The 21242-nt window shown below is 42.5% G+C and overlaps 1 protein-coding gene across 3 annotated transcripts; it reads left to right on the top strand.

The window, feature by feature from the left end:
- Positions 1 to 2369: 2369 nt before the first annotated feature.
- Positions 2370 to 21027, top strand: LOC110506956 (BBSome complex member BBS4). 3 transcript variants are annotated; one of them, XR_016492337.1, is made up of 16 exons: positions 2370 to 2878; positions 6468 to 6510; positions 9376 to 9455; positions 12425 to 12488; positions 12719 to 12830; positions 13154 to 13226; positions 13453 to 13506; positions 13667 to 13794; positions 14972 to 15026; positions 15168 to 15236; positions 16471 to 16623; positions 16858 to 17029; positions 17611 to 17680; positions 18109 to 18247; positions 18639 to 18872; positions 19131 to 20649. XR_016492337.1 is itself a non-coding variant. In XM_036963604.2 (16 exons), the coding sequence occupies exons 1-16, from the start codon at positions 2825 to 2827 to the stop codon at positions 19307 to 19309; spliced, it is 1662 nt and encodes a 553-aa protein (XP_036819499.2). In that variant the 5' UTR covers positions 2370 to 2824; the 3' UTR covers positions 19310 to 21027. The 3 variants fall into 3 exon arrangements, 2 of the variants coding, with proteins under 2 accessions (XP_036819499.2, XP_036819502.2); XM_036963604.2 differs by having other exon boundaries at positions 18656 to 18872; positions 19131 to 21027; XM_036963607.2 differs by having other exon boundaries at positions 2816 to 2917; positions 18656 to 18872; positions 19131 to 21027.
- The last annotated feature ends 215 nt before the right edge of the window (positions 21028 to 21242 follow it).

Here is a 21242-nt window from a genome sequence, read left to right as displayed (position 1 = left end):
AGGCAACAAACTCTCTGCCGCTCTGATCCTCAACACGGGGGCCCCACAGGGGTGTGTGCTCAGCCCCCTCCTGTACTCCCTGTGTGCACCCATGACTGCCGGACTCTGACATTACTCTTTATGATTTCTTAATTTCACTTTTATATATACAGTATATCACAAAAGTGAGTACACCCCTCACATTTTTGTAAATATTTGAGTATATCTTTTCATGTGACAACACTGAAGAAATGACACTTTGCTACAATGTAAAGTAGTGAGTGTACAGCTTGTATAAATGTAGTGTGTAAATTCTGTCCCCTCAAAATAACTCAACACACAGCCATTAATGTCTCAACCGCTGGCAACAAAAGTGAGTACACCCCTAAGTGAAAATGTCAAAATTTCCTGTCTTCCTGCATCTTCTTTGCTATTAAAGCTTCTCTTTTTTATTTTTCCTCCTGTAATTCAGTGGCCTTTCTTTTGTTACATTTAGAACCCCAGAACGTTTCCATTGAGGCGCCATTGAGAACTTTTCTTTTAGCAATTTAAACTTTTTTGCCTTTCAGTCTCCAACTTCGACTTTTCATTTTCTTCTTGACTGATCTTAAGTTATGAATTATATTTTCAAGGAGATCTACATTTTTTGAGAAATCAAGATCAAAATTGTACTCGAGAACAGCAGAGACAATATGCCTGTAGGTTCCACACACATGGGCCGCAAACTTTGCAACTTCAAGAATTACACCTCTAGTCAATAAACAAAAGTCAAGTTTTTCTTTTCCCTCACCTTTTGATTTCACGTCAAGGTCTAAACCTATTTTCTTACAAAGGGGGTAGAGGATCATTGTTTTATCTTCTGTTGCAGATGTCATAAGAGATTGGTCCCTTGTAGGTCTGTGTACTGCTTCTTCATCAGATAGTGATACATCTGTTTCATTAGACATGGTCTCTTTGACACGATGAGGAGATACCTGGCTGGCATCAAGGTCAAAGTTCATCAGAGAGAGTGTTGTCCTGTTGGCCCTTTTCATACTCAACCAGCCCATCTTCTTCAAAGGACATTATAGAGACACATTCCTCCTCCTCCTTCTTTATAACCAATTGCTGTATTTCTACATCTTTATTCAATCTCAGATGAAATGACACAATGTCATTTAAAAGGCTGGATCTTACATGTGTTTTTGATACAGGAATTGCCCTTGGATCAGGAAGTTTGAAGACTTTTGTTATCAAGTCAGGTCTTTGCAGTCTGGACTTCCCCATCAAGTACTTTACTTTCACCATAGTCCGAATTGCGAATTCATGCCGTTGATCATTTTGCAAACCAAGATCAAAGTTGTAATCTAAAATATCACAGATGACATGTGCGTGAGATCGATTCATCTCTTTGGCAAAATGTGAAACCTCAGTCATTACCCCATTAGACAGTAGACCTGTGTTAAGTTTCTGTTTTGCTCCAGATCCAACATGGAAATCTACACCTATTTTCTTGCAGTTGGGGTATGGGTCCTCAACCTTCCCTCCAGCGGAGGGCTGCCTTAATTCAGTCATTTATTGAGCAGATATCGTTGGCTATCGTCTGATATTTCACTTCCTTTATGTTATTTGCTTTTTGTATCCTGTTAGACACTAATTTTCCTTGACCTGCCTTTTTACGCCTGACATTTCTTTCAGATTTCCCAGGTAGAGCAGCTGTTTTTGTCACTGTGGAGACCATTACAGATTGGTTCATAACACGTCTGTGCACTGCTTCAGCATAACACTCTATTACATTGTCTCTGTGTTGATAGTCTCCATCTTAACAGCCTGAAGAGATATGAAGTCCAGATCAGTCTCTTCCTTTATGCAGCGGTCAGCAGATCCATTCTCATGGCCAAGTATTTCAGTCTCATCAGAAAATTGTGTTGAATCAGTCTCAGTAAAGACGCTCTCTGTCCTAACACACTGAGAAACTTGTCTGGCTCTTTCAAATTGGTCTGTCTTCATCTTCCTTGCTGTGAAACTTTCTCTTTTTCCTCATTAAATCTAGTCGTCTTCTTTTTGTTACTTCTTTAAGTCTCTGATCTTTTGACACAGCTGATGCCCGAGTGACCTCCATGTCACCTGAAATTATTGCATATTTACTTTTTTTGGGAGGCACAATTGTTAAAGTTTCTTGTAACAATTCATGTTTTTCTTTACTTAACATGCCTTTCAAATTTGGCCTTGTTTTCTTTTCGACTAATCGTAAGTTGAGGATGATATTTTTAATAAGATCTTTATCCTTTTGCAAATCAATATCAAAATTGTACTCGAGGATATCATTGATAATCTGCCTGTAAGTTCCATACACATTTTTGGCAAAATTGCCCACTTCAATCATTGCACCTTTGGTCAGGGAGTCTCAATTTTGGAGCAACTCCTGGCCTGCATCCTGCCACCTTCTTCACCATTCCCCTCTGAGGATGCATTGTAACCTACACCTGGACCATCAGACACTGTCACATTGTATATTGTGACAGTGTGACCAACATGAATAAAAGGGGAGATACAGGAGTGCCCGGAATCGATCCCACACAGGCAGGGGGACCATATGAATGTCGAATTATGGTCATTTATCACGAAGTAGTTTGTGTTGTGAACTACTACTCCTGAAGTCAACTTTGTTTTTTCTAAAGGGTAGATTTAGTGCAGTTTAACTTATTTTAGTGTTTAGTAATTGGTAGCTTGGTAAACTATATTTTCAGAGTAATTTCCCCAACCCTGCAGTGCCAGAGATGATAGAAACAGAAGTCCTTCATAATCTAGCTACTGGTAAGGCTTTTTGAAACAGAGCTCAAAAATACCCCGTTCTAGCGTAACCATGGCAACAGCATCCTGCGCTGTCAAGATGGCGGACGAAGAAAACACACTAACTGTGAGGATAATTTACTTGTTATGAATTGGAATTACAATGGTAAACCGAATAAAATCTGCAATGTCTTGGATATAACTAGCTGGGATGTTTGTTGTTAGCAGTGTAATATGTCTAGAAACGTCTTGCTTAGCATTCTCCAGCTCTAGCTAGCTGAAAACATAGCCGCTAGCTAACGACTAGCTTGTTAATGCTAATAAAGTCATTACAGCAGTAATTGTTGACGTTACAGCTCCGTATGGGGCCATGGCTAAAAAAGGGATCCATCTTTTGTCAAATTAACGTCAAAAGTTGGAAGGTTTTGCATTTTAACTAACCCTAACCCCTTACCTAATCTTAACCTAATTATCACAACATGCTACATTAACAGGTTTTGTTTAGCTCGATAATTAGCTAAACTCACGAAATCAAGGAGTATGCCTTTATTCCATCTGTCGATAATTAGTGTACATTCAATTCAAATAGTTCAATGATTTATCTTGCGTTCTTAATGACGACCAATATTACTGGACGCCACAAGCAGATGTGAAGTCGTCATTACTAGTCGGCGACACGCTGTTATTGTTGGACAGCAAACATGGCGGATGAAAGTGTTGCTGGAGCCAGCCTTATTAAGGTACTTTCGTTACTGCATTTGGTAAATAATGCTGTAGTGAAATTGCAATAGAGCATGCCGAGTCTACTTTCTAGTTGTCAGAATAATTTCACTCAAAATATACGCCTGAGCAGACAACGGTATGACGTTGAACGACAGCACAGACGACGACGGTTTTTGCGTTTACGCGCTACAACCACTATATGTACTGACGAAAGAAGCAGCAATCGAGGATGCAACATGCTTTCGAGGTGTGTGGAAGCGGGGTCGAAGACCCGGTGAAGATGTTTGCAGTATGATGTTGGATGATTTTGACGACGATCAAAGGCGCAAACAGTTCCGCATGACTCAGACCACATTTGAACACCTTGCACAGTTAGTAGAGTCTGGGAACTAAACAGACCACCAATGTCTGAAACACAATTGAATACCGTCGAAGGTTTGCTCTATTTTTGGTGGTGGTGTGCAACACCAAGCGAGCACCAGATTATTTAAAGTTTATTTGGAGGTGGTGTTTCCACTGTTTGCATCATTCTACGACAGGTGACTGCACCTGTCGTGAAGACAAGCACAACCGCTTTATTTCGCTACCCGGTGGTAAAGACATCCTAGCCACCATCTGTGGGTTTAAGCAGCTTGGGTATCCGCAATGTGCTGGTGACCATCGGTGAGACACACATCCCCATCACTGCCTCAAAATAATATCCAAAGGACTACTTGAACAGCAAAGGGCAGCATTATTCTGTGTTGCAGGCCGTTGCTGATCACAACCTCAGGTAAGTGTTCTGCTGCTCATATAATTTCTGTTTTGACAAACAAATAGAGGCCATGTTACCACTTGGTGATATAAGCCACATTTGAGCAGTTTGTCTTTTTCTAGCTTCACTGATGTCTATATGGGGTGTCTAGATCGCACAGGGGGTGAGAGTATTGGCCAACTCTGATCATTTCAGACTGGCAGGGGGGGGGGCGCATCTTTTTCCCCAGGAAGTATGTGATTAAACATCTGATTTTGCTTCAGTTATAGAGAATAAGCACATAACTAAAAACCTATGCAAGCATAGTAATGACCTATTTACTGCATGTATACAATTGTTTCTGAATCTACAATTATTCTCCTCTTCCACAGAGTTCAGCGATTGTCATTGGTGTAGAGATGCCAGTTCATCCGGTAGGAGACCCAGCGTAGCCACTGAAGAGGTGGTTAATGACAGGCTTTTCCCAGGACACATCTCTGAATAACCACCAGCAGAAGTTTAATGACCACCTGAGTTCTGCCAGGGTGGCTATTAACTACGTCTTAGGATGCTTGAAGGGACGTTTGGTGAAGTGCATCAACATTGACGTTAAGTTGACGACAGACACTGTAACGGCGTGTTGCATACTGCACAATGTGTGCGAACTGAAGAAAGAATTGTTTCTGGCATGAATGAAACATTGGCCAAGATCAGTTGTAGAAAGAACAGTTTCTGGCTGAATGGAACCGGAACATTATTGGCCAGGATCATCAGCAGACAGAGGCTAAGCTCACAGATCAAGACCATAGTTTACTACAAGGGCCAGTGGAGGAAAGTGTTGCTACTGTACGGGATGCAATTAGGGCCTCTTTACATGACACCATCATAACCGTGCACTGATGTTTTAGCTTTGTGGTGCAAGTTGTTTGTGATTAGTGCCAAGTACCGCGGTGCTCAAGTTGTGGCTGTGCAAAAAAAATATCTATATACTTTTGTAACAACGTGAATTTGCAGCGCAACATTTTAAAAAATTGTTTTTGTTTGAATGATATTTCCTTTTGCACAAGATGTTTTCAAGATGTTTGTGAATGTTATTTTAGACTTTGTATTTGTACGATTTTTTTTCACGTGAACGTTATGTTACATTACTTTATACTTTTAAGATGTTTTTACTTGAACGCTTTGTTCTTGGAAGAGCTCCTCAATAAAGGTGTTTTATGAACATGTGTAGAGCAAAGTCATCGCAATGTAATTTAGTCCAATCAAATCAACACTCAATGAAATTAGTAACAGATTTTAGACTTAATTGAATATTTTAAACCCACACAAAAAAACTATCTGTGATAGAAAATGTAACAAATAAACTTGGCAACAAAGCACAGACAAATCTTGCATTTTAACAAATACCAAACACAGTATTTTGTATTTATTCCAGATCCCCATTGGCTGCAGCTACTCTTCTTGGGCTCCAATCACAATTACATAGAGTAGTGTGTAACAATGTGTTATTGTTACACACTACTGTTGATGTTGCTGTATTATTGATTTTGTATTGTAGATATGTTATGTTAAAGTGAGTTATACGGGAAGCGAAAGCCTCACAACAAAAGGTGGTGAAAGAGGTAATGAGGGTATTAAAGCTCCTACATAAAAGGACACAGGCATGTTGTCTCTAGATCCATGCCATGCCTAGTAAAGGGCCTGCTAGCTGCATCAAACTCACTAAGTGTTCTAGTCTACCAAAGACCAAAATAGTCTGATGGTCCAGGTGGTGTGTTTAATGGCTGTCTGTGACCAATAGAGTATGATGGTCCAGGTGTAGTGTATAATGGCTGTCTGTGACCAAAATAGTCTGATGGTCCAGGTGTAGTGTATAATGGCTGTCTGGGACCAAAATAGTATGATGGTCCAGGTGTAGTGTACAATGGCTGTCCAGGTGTAGTGTTTAATGGCTGTCTGTGACCAATAGAGTATGATGGTCCAGGTGTAGTGTTTAATGGCTGTCTGTGACCAATAGAGTATGATGGTCCAGGTGTAGTGTTTAATGGCTGTCTGTGACCAATAGAGGATGATGGTCCAGGTGTAGTGTTTAATGGCTGTCTGTGACCAATAGAGTCTGATGGTCCAGGTGTAGTGTACAACGCATCCTCAGAAGGAAATGGTAAAGAAGGTGGCAGGATGCAGGCCAGGAGTTGCTCCAAAATTCAGACTCCCTGACCACATCCCAATTTGTTGCCTCATGGATCTCCCTCTTTTTCAGCTCCCAGTGGCCTCTGAGATGAAGAAACGCCAGGCTCCAAAAGGTAAATGTCTAATAACTTAACAGTGACTCTACAGTTTTCCATTGAAATGTCACATACACCTGTGTTTTAACATGACAGTGGAGGGCATTAGTTATACAGAAAAAACACATGATGCTACAGGCCTATTTATTAAGGGGAAATGGTTTGGCTAACTGACAGCATTTACTAAGGTCACCCTAGTCAAAATTACTCTTGACATCCAGGTTCCCTCCCATAATTAAAAAATGCTCCAGCATAACAGCGTCTGTACGTAATAGAACGTCAGTTTGACAGAGGAACCACGTCACTGCCTACCAGTGGAGACTGTTGAGCGCAGGATGGCTCAAAATAATGGCTGGAATACAGTCATCGGAATGGCATCAAACACGTTTGATGTCTTTAATAGCATTCCATTGACTCCATTAAAAGCCATTATTATGAGCCGTCCTCCCCTCAGCAGCATCCGCTGCTGCCTAGTCACTGCCTTTTCCGCTTGAATAAAATACAAAATAGTAGCTAGCAAGGTGAAGATCACGTAGGTTATTTTTTATGAGTGCATTTCACAAGTGGCTAGTTTGCATTAACTACTTTAAATGTTTTGCATGCAAACTTTGGTTTCGAATCACGACATTCTGGCATGTCTGCTTCGTGATCTGTCTGAAGAGGACCCACCGCGGAGTAATTTTTTGTAGTAGTTGTCAAAACAGTCTGTCATTGAAACCTGACCCTCAGTGTTGCATAGGGACGAGACTAAGTCAAAATGCCAGAATTGAATTAATGCTCGCTGCAGTGTGTTACAGACTTTAAACATATATTTTATTTGACTAAAGAGGGCGCCCTTACCCTTTTTCTAATGGTTAAGCTGACAGAAACTTGCAACCATATTCCAGAACACAGTAAAAAATATATAGGCCTAGCATTCGTATAGAATAGCTTGTAGATATTGTTTTCATCCATCCCACAGAATTTGACCTTTTAATAAAACATTTAAAAGGCCATGATATCTCCCTTAGGCCCCCTCATACATCACCCACTGTATTTTGTGTGCCAACTCATATTGTTGTGCAGCCCACTACAGAAGTCATGTTATTGATACAAAACAATTGTAGGAGAAACACTAACGCACAGTTCTTCCACTTGACCTCAATTTCCAAAGAGGTGACAAGTTGAAGAGTGAACTTGATCCGCTTCAGGGGTCTTTTAATCTCGGCAGGCTTTTCTTCAAGCATTCTGCTCCAACTTATCCTCTTTGCTCAGCTGGACTTTTTTTTTTTTTATAGCTAACAGAATAATACAAAGCTGTCTCCTCTCTCTCTACACATTACCGAGATCATGCATACAATGAGAGGATTTTTGTTGTGGGGATGAAACCTTTTCGCTGGCTATATTTGGACGGTTCCATGCTGGGTTCCTCTTCCTATTGCTGCTTCTCTCTTTATTGTCCCATGAAGACATGTCACAGACGAACCCCCCCCCCCCCCCCCCCCCCCCTCCTCAAAATCTGCCCAGCTTTAGTAAGAGTGGACTTAAAGTGCCACAGGGCTGCAGCTGAAACCCAGAGACAAGAATATTATTGCTGTCTCGGCAGGAGCCAAAGCGGATTAAGCCCACAAATAAGGCCACTCCAAATCTGATGCGGCAAATATGAGAGGGGAGATGCCGTCTCCATGCACTGCAGTCTACCACTCAGCGAACAGGGGGAAAGGGAAGGCTTTCTCTGTGGGGTTAGAGTGGGCTTCCAGTCGAGGTTCTTGCTGTGAGACACTGGAGCTCCGACTTAACAATTGGCGAGATAAAACAGAGGGGAGCTTTGGTGTAAATCACAGTTTTTTCCACAGGCACTAACCTACCCTGTAGTGTAGTCTCAGGCAGCTTCATTTCATATAGCCAGTGTCCTATTGCTGCCTCACAGGTAGGTAGGTACAAGATAACAGGATTACTGAAATCAAAGAAGTTACTCTATTTGGAATTACAATGGCAGCTATCTTGAATACAATTGTGTTCTGCTAGAGGAAAGGTTTCCAGTACTGTTATACAGAAGCATGGTTGGCATGGCCATCTTAGCTCACCAAATATATCCTACTGTATTGAATTTCATGTTCCCCATTGTCTGTCTGTCTGTAGCATGTGCTCCTTCTCATTCCTGTCAGGAGCACTGAGCTTGTTAAAGACACGGTTGCCTGGGCAACAAGGATAATATCTTAAAGGCAGAGGCTTAATAAAACAACATCATTGTCTGTAACTAACAATTAGCAGTACTATAACTATTATCTAACTTACTTATTATGTCTGAGGAAAGTAGCCCGAAGGGTTTTTGTTGCATCAGTCCTTGTCTTATTAAAGACTGATGCAGAGCACCGTAGTTTCAGGTAATAAAATGACCATAACTTTTAAAGAGATAATTCAGAAGAGACTATCATTGAAAATGCAATAAATATGTCTTAATTGAATTACATATCTTATTGATATTTCTACATTTCTTTCTTTTTACTTTTTTTGTATTGTTTTGTATTGCTAGGTATTACTGCACTGTTGTAGCTAGAAACACAAGCATTTCCCTGCACCTGCGATAACATCTGCAAATCTGTGTACGCGACCAATAAACTTTGATTTGAGATAGTATAACATGAAATGGCCATTCACTGGCAGCATGACTCAACTCATATACAGTAATGTCAGCTTCAGTTGTTCTGAGAGGTCAGAATGAGACCGTTTTTTCTGTACTTGATTTCTGACCACGTCATGGATTGTTCTATTAAATATATTCTTATCAGTGCGGGTCAACAAGGGCCTTAAATGAGAAAGGGTGGAGGGGTTTGTTTGGTATCGGGCCAATATGCCGTCTCCTCATCACCCCTGAATGTCTACTCTGCCTCTCCTCCTCAGCTCCGGAACTTCCCATTCTGGAGAGGAGGAACTGGCTCATCCACCTGCACTACATCCGCAAAGACTATGAGACCTGCAAGGTAGGCCCCCCCCTGCCGCGCTGTCTCTCCCGGTGGTCTGGTCCAGTCCCTGACTGTCATTCATTCCCCCTTGTTTAATGTGCATTGGTGTCACACTGACCTTTCTGTCAGCCTAGACAGCATGCAAATAATGAAGGCTCCCTCCCCCCTCACTTTGTCTTAGTGTCTTCTGCTGAGAAGATAGTGATGTAATCTTCTGTTTCAAGCTGTGTTCCGTCTGGAAATTTGAAAATGCTACTAGCGCATGCTATTTTTCTCCTACCCTGCATGCGTAGTTAAATAAATAAAATAATGAATGAACCCACTACACAATCTCAGAAGTACAGTTTTGTAATAACAGCTGTTATAACACTTGTTGTGGGTGAAAATGGGAATGAACCAAGCATGTTGGTTTACTACAGGTAACTGCCAAAATAAAGGAAACACTTAAGTAAATGAGAGATACAAAGTATATTGAAATGGGTGATTCCACACAGGAGTGGTTCCTGAGTTAATTAAGCAATTAACATCTCATCATGCTTAGGGTCATGTATAGAATGTTTTGGCTACCATGGCCATGCCCCCATAGGATGACAATGGCCCCATCCACAGGGAACGAGTGTTCACTGAATGGTTTGATGAGCATGAAAACTATGGAAACCATATACCATGGCCATCTCAGTCACCAGATCTCAACCTAATTGAACACTTACACTTATTGGAGATTCTGGAGCGGCGCCTGAGACAGCATTTTCCACCACCATCAACAAAACACCAAATTATGGAATTTCTTGTGGAAGAATGGTGTCGCATCCCTCCAATAGAGTTCCAGACAATTCTAGAATATATGCCAAGGTGCATTGAAGCTGTTCTGGCTCGGGTTGGCCTAACGCCCTATTAAATCAAATCACATTTTATTGGTCACTTACACATGGTTAGCAGATGTTAATGCAAGTGTAGCGAAATGCTTGTGCTTCTAGTTACGACTGTGCAGTAATATCTAACAAGTAATCTAACAATTTCACAACAACTACCAAGTCTAATGGAATGAATAAGAATATGTACATATAAATATATGGATGAGCAATGGCTGAACGGCATAGGCAAGATGCAGTAGATGGTATAGAGTACAGTAAAAACAAAAGAGATGAGTAATGTAGGGTATGTAAACATTATATAAAGTGGCATTGCTTAAAGTGACTAGTGATACATTTATTACATCCAATTTTTAATTATTAAAGTGGCTAGAGATTTGAGTCAGTATGTTGGCAGCAGCCACTCAATGTTAGTGGTGGCTGTTTGACAGTCTGATGGCCTTGAGATAGAAGCTGTTCTTCAGTCTCCCAGCTATGATGCACCTGTACTGACCTCGCCTTCTGGATGATAGTGGGGTGAACAGGCAGTGGCTCGGGTGGTTGTTCTCCTCTTTTTGGCCTTCATGTGACATCAGGTGGTGTAGGTGTCCTGGAGGGCAGGTAGTTTGCCCCCAGGGATGCATTGTGAAGACCTCACTACCCTCTGGAGAGCCTTACGGTTGTGGGCGGAGCAGTTGCCATACCAGGCGATGATGCAGCCCAAAAGGATGCTCTCAATTGTGCATCTGTAAAAGTTTGTGTGTTTTTGGTGACAAGCCACATTTCTTCAGCCTCCTGAGGTTGAAGAGGTGCTGTTGAGCCTTCTTCGCCACGCTGTCTGTGTGGGTGGACCATTTCAGTTTGTCCCTGATGTTTACGCCGAGGAACTTAACTTTCCACCTTCTCCACTATTGCCCTATCGATTTGGATAGGGGGGTGTTCCCTCTGCTGTTTCCTGAAGTCCACGATCATCTCCTTTGTTTTGTTGACGTTGAGTGTGAGGTTATTTTCCTGACACAACACTCCGATGACCCTCACCTCCTCCCTGTAGTGCGTCTTGTCGTTGTTGGTAATCAAGCCTACCACTGTAGTGTCGTCTGCAAACTTGATGATTGAGTTAGAGGCGTGCATGGCCACGCTGTCATGGGTGAACAGGGAGTACAGGAGAGGGCTGAGAACGGACCCTTGTGGGGTCCCAGTGTTGAGGATCAGCGGGGTGGAGATGTTGTTTCCTATCCTCACCACCTGGGGGCGGCCTGTCAGAAAGTCCAGGACCCAGTTGCACAGGGCGGGGTCGAGACCCAGGGTCTCAAGCTTAATGACGAGTTTAGAGGGTACTATGGTGTTAAATGCTGAGCTGTAATCGATGAACATAGGTATTACATAGGTATTCCTCTTGTCCAGATGGGTTAGGGCAGTGGGCAGTGTGATTGCGTCGTCTGTGGACCTATTCGGGCGGTAAGCAAATTAGATTGGGTCTAGGGTGTCAGGTAGGGTGGAGTGATATGATCCTTGACTAGTCTCTGAAAGCACTTCATGATGACGGAAGTGAGTGCTACGGGGCGATAGTCGTTTAGCTCAGTTACCTTAGCTTTCTTGGGAACAGGAACAAGGGTGGCCCTCTTGAAACATATGGGAACAGCAAACTGGGATAGGGATTGATTGAATATGTCCGTAAACACACCAGCCAGCTGGTCTGCGCATTGTCTGAGGACGTGGCTAGGGGATGCCGTCTGGGCCGGCATCCTTGCGAGGGTTAACACGTTTAAATGTTTTACTCACGTTGGCTGCGGTGAAGGAGAGCCCGCAGGTTTTGGTAACAGGCCGTGTCAGTGGCACCGTATTGTCCTCAAAGCGAGCAAAGACACTTTTAAAAGGTATTTTTGACATTATTTTGCCAGTTACCTGTATGTCTGTCTTAGTTGTCATAGGAATGCTTTATCTGTCAATCACAAAACTGAGTGTAGCCAATGTATTAGTCTTCCTTGCCAGACTCATGGCACTCCACCCCAGTGTGTTGGCGATAGCGGCTGTGGGAAGAGACTACCAACTTAGGAAATACTGTCCATATTCAGTTCTTGCAATATTCTTGTAACATCAGTTTGGAGCAGAGATCATGTTCGTTGTTTCCCAAAGGCAATGATCAAAGAGCAGCTACAGGAGACCCAGGGAATGTGTGAATATGCCATATACGTACAAGGTAAGAAGCCATACTACATAACGTTCCACATCCCTCATCATGTGTTCATCACGTTCAAACGGTTTATCCCAACCACAACAGAGCTCTAGTCTATTCCAGTCAAAACCAAGCGTTAGATGTAACATTTCCTCCCCCAAAAAGGCTTCTACCCCCTACTGCGCCTTAGAATTTAATGTGTCGGTTTAACGCCTTTTCATGCTAACATAAAAGCCTGTTTTCTTGCAATGAAGCACTAATCTTGCGTCTGGAGGGGCAGATCCAGCCATCCCTGGAGCTGTTCCAGAGTTGTGCCATCCTCAATCCCACCAGCCCCGACAACCTCAAACAAGTGGCTCGATCGCTGTGAGTAGAGAGTACCCCTGCCTCAGCCCTGAGCCTGCCTGGGGGGAGACACTGCTGTTGATCAGATCACTCTACAGGCCCAGGCCAGGAAAAGGTCATACAGAATATAATAATGATATAAGATTGTGTTAGTGCAGGGTTCCTTACAAGATCAAAGTAGTTTATATGGTATGAGGGATGGGAACTGTTCGGCATCCGCCTTGGTGATGCACGTCTACCATTTTGCAGCAGAATACCCACCGGGCATTAGCTGATTTAGGAGATGTTGAATTTAGGGTTACTCTGTGCGTGTACTTCCATTTATAGTTGTTTTTTTCCTTCAGTTTTCTGTTGGGGAAACACAAGGCAGCCATTGAGGTTTATCAGGAAGCTGGGAAGCTCAATGAGAAAGACTGGGTAAGAGAAAAGATTGTGGTTTCCTCTACTCAGTAGAGTTGCTTATCTTTGGCCTGTACCTGTAACCATTGGCACCGTAAGATTTATCCATCAGCATTGCTCTTCCTGGATTTACACACTGCTTCTCAGCTACAGGGTTTAATAGTGGAACAATGAACTATATGCATAGTCAGCCATTTTGATTTGTGTTGTAGCTCCATATAGCCACCCTGATATTTTTCTCCAGGAGATCAACCATAATCTGGGTGTATGCTATTCCTTCATAAAAGACTTCCAAAATGTAAGTATGAGCTGGATTTTCACACACTGTTCATAAGGAAGTAATTAGACTAAAGGGTTATTTTATCATTCAAATGTCAATATGAAATGGCGTCTCAGCCAGTGTACAAGTATTTGACGGTGGATGATGGAGTAGAGATACTGTATCTGTTGTATTCCAGTCTGAAGAGCAGTTGAATGCAGCCCTGCAGTTGAAAAAACACGACAGGACATTCATGACACTGGGAAAGGTCCACTTGTTGGCGGGAGACATGGACAAAGCCATCGAAGTGTACAAGAGTGCAGTGGAGTACGTTTGGATGTAGAGATTGTTAAAAGTTCAAACAAAATGTTCTAAAAGTTGGGAAACTTTGCACCACTTCTAATATGCCCTAGAAAATATCCTAAGGGACATTTTTTTTTTTTTTAAGAATTGTGAATAGGTGACATTTACGGAGAACATTCAGTGTAATTAAGTTTTGTTTAAAAGAAGTTCATCCTCATGGAAGAAAATGTGGGTTTGTTGAAAGGTTGCTTTGTTATTAAAAACCCAATGTGTTAGTTTTTAATATTAGAGGAACAACTTACATTATTCAAAAAACTGGAAGCACTAAAGCCTTCATTAGGGAAGAGTTTTTTAATAATAGAGCGATGATAATATATACGAGTTTGAGACAACCTTTTCACAGTAATGATTATGCAGCAGAAGGGTAATTTTCCCTACATAGCTATTAATGATGTTCATTTAAGATGGAATAAAAGAGGAGTAAAAAAATCCCTAAAGACGAAGAAAACATGCTGTGCTTTGAACAGTGGGATCTGTTCCTGGTTGTAATCACACTAGTTTAACATTTTCTACTCTACGATTGTTGATTTCAATCGTCTAAACAACTGAATCAGGCTCACTTATCATCTCTGACTGAAGGCCACTCGTGGCCTTGTTCAACGTACTGTACAAGTCCAAATCTATTTCAATACCCTCACTAGCATATTACTTAGAACGAAGCAATACATTTGTTTGTGCATCCATACTAGCAAATGGTATTTTAGTATGAGTACGTGTTATGTCAGTATGGATATAGGATCAAAGCCCAAGTATCCATTAAATAATCATCCTATCCAGGGAAATAAGGTACTGGCAAAGGTCAGTGTATATATGGGGTCGCCTTTCCGTGTTCATTATTACTACTGCCTATTGGGTAAATGAATTAATCAAGTTGCCCAGCTACTCGGTTTGCTTTTAATTAGACTAACCACTGTGAGCCTTAATTCAACCTCACCCCTCCTCTCAAGGCTCCTTCTTTAAGTATTTTCTTCCCCCCCAGTCATAATTAATACTCTGCAATTATGCTGAAACGAACCCATTAAATAATCAGCAAATTCCAAGCTCCGTTCTTCCATTTGCATTAGGCAAAGTGTAGATAGACATTATTATGTGTAATTGCAGGCGTGAAGGTGATATTAGAGGTGTCTTTCCCTCCGTGTAGGTTCTCTCCAGAGAATGCCGAGTTGCTGACCACTCTGGGGCTCCTGTATCTGCAGGTGGGTCTGCAATCAACTCTGAACACACTCTTAGGAGTGGAATGTTTTTTTTTTTATTATGTTGTGTCCCAAAAAAATGTACATTTAATTTTTCCAGAATGGTGATGTTTGTTCGCACTGATTGTTGATAATCTTTCACAGTTGGGAAAATACCAAAAAGCATTTGAACATCTCGGGAATGCACTTACTTATGACCCTAATAACTATAAGGTAAGTGGCCACCATTTTATAAGCTTGTTTTGTTTTTTATAAACCCCTGACACCAATGTACTGTATAACTGCAACATTGAATCTGATGTACTGTATGTGTATAATGTACTGTAGGGTTCCCCAACTGGCGACACAAATCCATTTTATTTGGCCGCCCAAGTTTTCTGAGTAAAAAATGTCTTTCCCCAAAAAATTTATACACATATATATATATATATATATAAGGCACACCTTTTAATTGAAATGTATTCCAGGTGACTACCTCATGAAGCTGGTTGAGAGAATGCCCAGAGTGTGCAAAGCTGTCATCAAGGCAAAGGGTGGCTACTTTGAAGAATCTAACATGTTTATTCGTTTAACACTTTTTGTGTTATTTCATAGTGTTGATGTCTTCACTATTATTCTACAATGTAGAAAATCGTAAAAATAAAGAAAAACCCTTGAATGAGTAGGTGTCCAAACTTTTGACTGGTACTGTAGTTGATGATCCCTGCAGCTGAATCTAGTTGGTGATCCCTGCAGCTAAATCTAGTTGGTGATCCCTGCAGCTGAATCTAGTTGGTGATCCCTGCAGCTGAATCTAGTTGGTGATCCCTGCAGCTAAATCTAGTTGGTGATCCCTGCAGCTAAATCTAGTTGGTGATCCCTGCAGCTGAATCTAGTTGGTGATCCCTGCAGCTGAATCTAGTTGGTGATCCCTGCAGCTGAATCTAGTTGGTGATCCCTGCAGCTGAATCTAGCTGGTGATCCCTGCAGCTGAATCTAGTTGGTGATCCCTGCAGCTAAATCTAGTTGGTGATCCCTGCAGCTGAATCTAGTTGGTGATCCCTGCAGCTGAATCTAGTTGGTGATCCCTGCAGCTAAATCTAGTTGGTGATCCCTGCAGCTAAATCTAGTTGGTGATCCCTGCAGCTGAATCTAGTTGGTGATCCCTACAGCTGAATCTAGTTAGTGATCCCTGCAGCTGAATCTAGTTGGTGATCCCTGCAGCTGAATCTAGTTGGTGATCCCTGCAGCTAAATCTAGTTGGTGATCCCTGCAGCTGAATCTAGTTGGTGATCCCTGCAGCTGAATCTAGTTGGTGATCCCTGCAGCTGAATCTAGTTGGTGATCCCTGCAACTGAATCTAACTGGTGATCCCTGCAACTGAATCTAACTGGTGATCCCTGCAGCTGAATCTAGCTGGTGATCCCTGATGTACAGCATGTCAGTTATGTGTATGTGTCCCTACTAGGCCATCCTGGCAGCAGGCAGTATGATGCAGACCCATGGGGACTTTGATGTGGCCATGAACAAGTACCGCGTGGCAGCGTGCATCGTCCCCGAGAGCCCCCCGCTCTGGAACAACATCGGCATGTGCTTCTTTGGCAAGAAGAAATATGTAGCAGTGCGTATTCTCATATTTCATGTACTGTACATATAAAATGGTGTCAAGGAGAGATGTATGTCATATGATAGATCAAATATGACAGACGTCATATCTTTCCATGGCATCAAAGGCGGCATACTAAAACTACAGTACACTACAGTACCTCAAATGACATTTTAAGGACAGTTGTTGTTTTGTTGTCTAGCCATGTTAAACCCCTCTCCTTTCCCGTGTCCTTTCTGTGTGAACCAGGCCATCAGCTGCTTGAAGCGGGCCCACTACCTGTCTCCGTTTGACTGGAAGGTACTGTACAACCTGGGCCTGGTGCACCTCACCATGCAGCAGTATGCCTCTGCCTTCCACTTCCTCAGCGCTGCCACCAACCTGCAGCCCCACCTGGGAGAACTCTACATGCTACTAGCAGGTAACACTAGGCTGGCCTGGGAGAACTCTACATGCTACTAGCAGGTAACACTAGCCTGGCCTGGGAGAACTCTACATGCTACTAGCAGGTAACACTAGCCTGGCCTGGGAGAACTCTACATGCTACTAGCAGGTAACACTAGCCTGGCCTGGGAGAACTCTACATGCTACTAGCAGGTAACACTAGCCTGGCCTGGGAGAACTCTACATGCTACTAGCAGGTAACACTAGCCTGGCCTGGGAGAACTCTACATGCTACTAGCAGGTAACACTAGCCTGGCCCTGCCTTCTCCCATCTATATTGGCTTTATGTGCCACTTTCCCCAGATACAGATACAGCCTAGTCCTTTAAGTCCAAGACCAGGTTAAATCTGTGCCTAGGGCATTATGAGTACTATGTAACTTGCAACCTTAAATACTTGGTTCAAGGTACCACATTGCATTCCCTTATATTTACCCTGGAATAGTGTTAATGTAATGGGATCTGTTTTATAATGTGTTTATGGATGTTTACAGGTTTCTATAGGTTTTATAGGTTTAGTTTTTGTAGTTCCCACTGAACTGACCACTCTCCTCTTTCAGTTGCACTGACCAATCTGGAGGACGTGGACAATGCCAGGAGATCCTATGAACAAGCTGTGGCTTTAGACCAGTAAGTTCCTCCCAATCGAACTTCCATATAGTTAGATTTTTTGTCCTGAGTCAATCCATGTAGTTCAAGTTGTGTTGAATGTAATTCATTTAAAATGAGACTGAGATACGATATTTCCACGAGCAGCACCGCAGGCCGAGGGGGAGGAGCAGAATCTGTGGATTGGTGTCAAACACATAGTGTCAAACACATGGTTTCCAGGTGTTTAATGCCATTCCATCTGCGCCGTTCCGGACATTATTATGTGCCATCCTCCCCTCAGCAGCCTCCTGTGATCAGAGTACCTCACACTTTAATGCTCTTAGTTGTTGCAGACATCAACCCAATATTGCTGTTTACTTACGTACATCGCTGACTCTACCTTTGATTACTGATCTACCTATCTATCTCAAGTCCATCTGTTTTGACTGGCTCCATGTTCCTCCCAGGTCCAACCCTCTGGTCAACCTGAACTTTGCCATTCTGCTGTACAACCACGGGGACAAGAAGGGAGCCCTGCAACAGTACCAGGAGATGGAAAGGAAAGTCAACATACTGAAGGACAGCAACACTGAGTTTGACCCTGAGGTACAATACAGTAGCTTCCTCTCTATACTCTGTCTGACATGGCACATACAGTGTAGGTCAAACACAGGAGGTTGGTGGCACCTTAATCGGGGAGAACGGGCTTGTGGCATTGACTGGAGTGGAATAAGTTGAATGGTTTGATGCCATTCCATTTGCTCTGTTTCTGGCCATTAATATGAGCCGTCCTCCCTTCAGCAGCTTCTTGTGAGCTCAAACTACTGATGGAAGAGAGAAACGTTTGCCAATGTTGCATTAACGTGATGTTGATGTTAATATGACACATTTAATGTAATACAGTATGGTCAGTATATTGTACCACATTCTCACGTCGGCTTAATAATATCAACAACAATAAATGCCCTCTTCAATTTCTTGACTTTTCCAAATACAGCCATTTTGTTTCCTTAGCTAATGGACATGGCTCAGAAGATGGCCACTGCCCTGCAAGTGGGAGAGAGCCTGGAGTGGACCAAGCCGGTCAAAGACCCCAAGTCTAAGCAGCGCTCGGCTGGGGCCCCCAGTAAAACCCCTGGCAGCTCCCAGCAGCCCCTAGGCACCAACCAGGCCCTGGAGCAGGCCATGTCCTCCGCCGCAGGCTACAACAAGAGCATCACACTCCCCACAGGTAACACATCACACCATCCTTAGATTTTTTTATGCATTTTCCGTGATATTTGGGTAAACGCTCGCTTAACATAGTGTTTACCCTCCACTACACTACTGGTAATTAACTAGGGTATATGAATGAGAGAGAGACGTGTCAAGTTAACATAATAATATGATCTTGTCAGTAGACTGTTAACTTGAATCACACCTCATTAACTCTTTACAAAAGACTGCGTATACTTAGTTACATTTTCAATATCTAATACCTGTCTCTCAGGAGTGTCCCCCCACAGCCAGCCCACGCCCCCCTCCCTGGCCTTGGAGGAGGAGCCTGATGTGGAGACCACCCCCACCCGAGCCCCTCAGCCAGAAGAGTCAGACCCCTCCACCACCATGCCCCCTCTGGCAGCCAAACCCAAAGTCAAGAAGAACAAGTTGAAGCAAGAGCTGAACTAGACTAGACGTCCCGTATCTAGTCCACAGGCCTGTAGTGTATCATCACTCCCAGAATGTCACTCAGCTTATCTAGTCCACAGGCTTGTAGTGTATCATCACTCCCAGAATGTCACTCAGCTTATCTAGTCCACAGGCCTGTAGTGTATCATCATCCCAGAATGTCACTCAGCTTATCTAGCTAGTCCACAGGCCTGTGGTGTATCATCACTCCCAGAATGTCACTCAGCTTATCTAGTCCACAGGCCTGTAGTGTATCATCACTCCCAGAATGTCACTCAGCTTATCTAGTCCACAGGCTTGTAGTGTATCATCACTCCCAGAATGTCACTTAGCTTATCTAGTCCACAGGCTTGTAGTGTATCATCACTCCCAGAATGTCACTCAGCTTATCTAGTCCACAGGCTTGTAGTGTATCATCACTCCCAGAATGTCACTCAGCTTATCTAGTCCACAGGCTTGTAGTGTATCATCACTCCCAGAATGTCACTCAGCTTATCTAGTCCACAGGCCTGTAGTGTATCATCATCCCAGAATGTCACTCAGCTTATCTAGCTAGTCCACAGGCCTGTGGTGTATCATCACTCCCAGAATGTCACTCAGCTTATCTAGTCCACAGGCCTGTAGTGTATCATCACTCCCAGAATGTCACTCAGCTTATCTAGTCCACAGGCTTGTAGTGTATCATCACTCCCAGAATGTCACTTAGCTTATCTAGTCCACAGGCTTGTAGTGTATCATCACTCCCAGAATGTCACTCAGCTTATCTAGTCCACAGGCTTGTAGTGTATCATCACTCCCAGAATGTCACTCAGCTTATCTAGTCCACAGGCTTGTAGTGTATCATCACTCCCAGAATGTCACTCAGCTTATCTAGTCCACAGGCCTGTAGTGTATCATCACTCCCAGAATGTCACTCGGTCTCTATCCGTTTTAGTTTTCATCAAGAATAGTTAGTCGAAGGCCACAAGGCCTTGACTAGCTTCTTGATTTAGCTTGTTACAAAGTGCTTTATGTTGCTCTTTCTTAATGGTCTTACTAACCAAGGTTAGCCAGCCTAATGACAGAGGTGTCATAATGAGTTGACTTCCTGATCATCAAAGGCCTTGACATGATCTCTTTTCAGTAGTTTCAGATACTTCCTCTGTTCAACTTTCTCTATTGGGCCGTGTCAAATACAGCATATGATTATTTAATTTTTTTACTTAGCCTTGGTCAGTGGCAGGTCTGGATTATCGTTTATAATGACACTAAATATACATTCCTCCATTTTAAGTAACCTCTAAGATATGACAATCATGAATGAGATGAGGGAAATAAAGATTGTAGTGTTTTATACCTAATATATAGATTTATCAAGGGCCTTTTTTTTAAACTATTGTTGAATTTTAAGATGTTTAGAAATTATGATGTTTGACAGAATAGATGTGTATTTATTGTTGCAAAATCCAAAGTGCCGTGAAGGTGATTGATAGTGTTCTGCTCTTTATTTTAGTCAGAGTAGTGTTAGGCTAAATGCGACACGGTTGGCTGGGTAAACCATGCTAGCGTGATGAGTAGCCTTGTCTGAGATTAAAGACTTGATTTAGCTCCCCAAGCTAAGGCCTAGACGTTTAGCTCAGCGGCTAACAGTTGTGGCACGCAGAAGACTTGTGTAAGTGTGTGTGAACATGCATGTAATATACAGGTAACTGACTAAATAAACGATACATCAAATTAAATGTTATTTGTCACATGCGCCGTGTAAACCTTACCGCCCTACCAACAATGCAGTTCAATAAATAGTTAAGAAAATATTGACTAAATAAACGAAAGTTTTTTTTTTTTTTTTACATCGAATCAAAAAGTAACACAAGAAATGTACATAACAATAACGAGGCTATATACAGGGGTTACTGGTTAGTCGAGGTAATTTGTAAAGAGACTATGCATAGAT

The sequence above is a fragment of the Oncorhynchus mykiss genome, chromosome 26 (assembly GCF_057628025.1).
Source record: "Oncorhynchus mykiss isolate SJ-2025 chromosome 26, ASM5762802v1, whole genome shotgun sequence".
Classification (NCBI taxonomy): Eukaryota; Metazoa; Chordata; class Actinopteri; order Salmoniformes; family Salmonidae; genus Oncorhynchus; species Oncorhynchus mykiss.
Note: the sequence above shows the minus strand (reverse complement) of the source record. Positions and strands in the feature narration are given on the sequence as shown.

Coding starts and splice junctions, on each gene's coding strand:
- LOC110506956 (XM_036963604.2), top strand. CDS start 2,825: ATGGCAACAGCATCCTGCGCTGTCAAGATGGCGGACGAAGAAAACACA. Junction 6,511..9,375: donor GAAACGCCAGGCTCCAAAAG/GTAAATGTCTAA, acceptor TCTCCTCCTCAG/CTCCGGAACTTCCCATTCTG. Junction 18,248..18,655: donor ACACTGAGTTTGACCCTGAG/GTACAATACAGT, acceptor TTGTTTCCTTAG/CTAATGGACATGGCTCAGAA.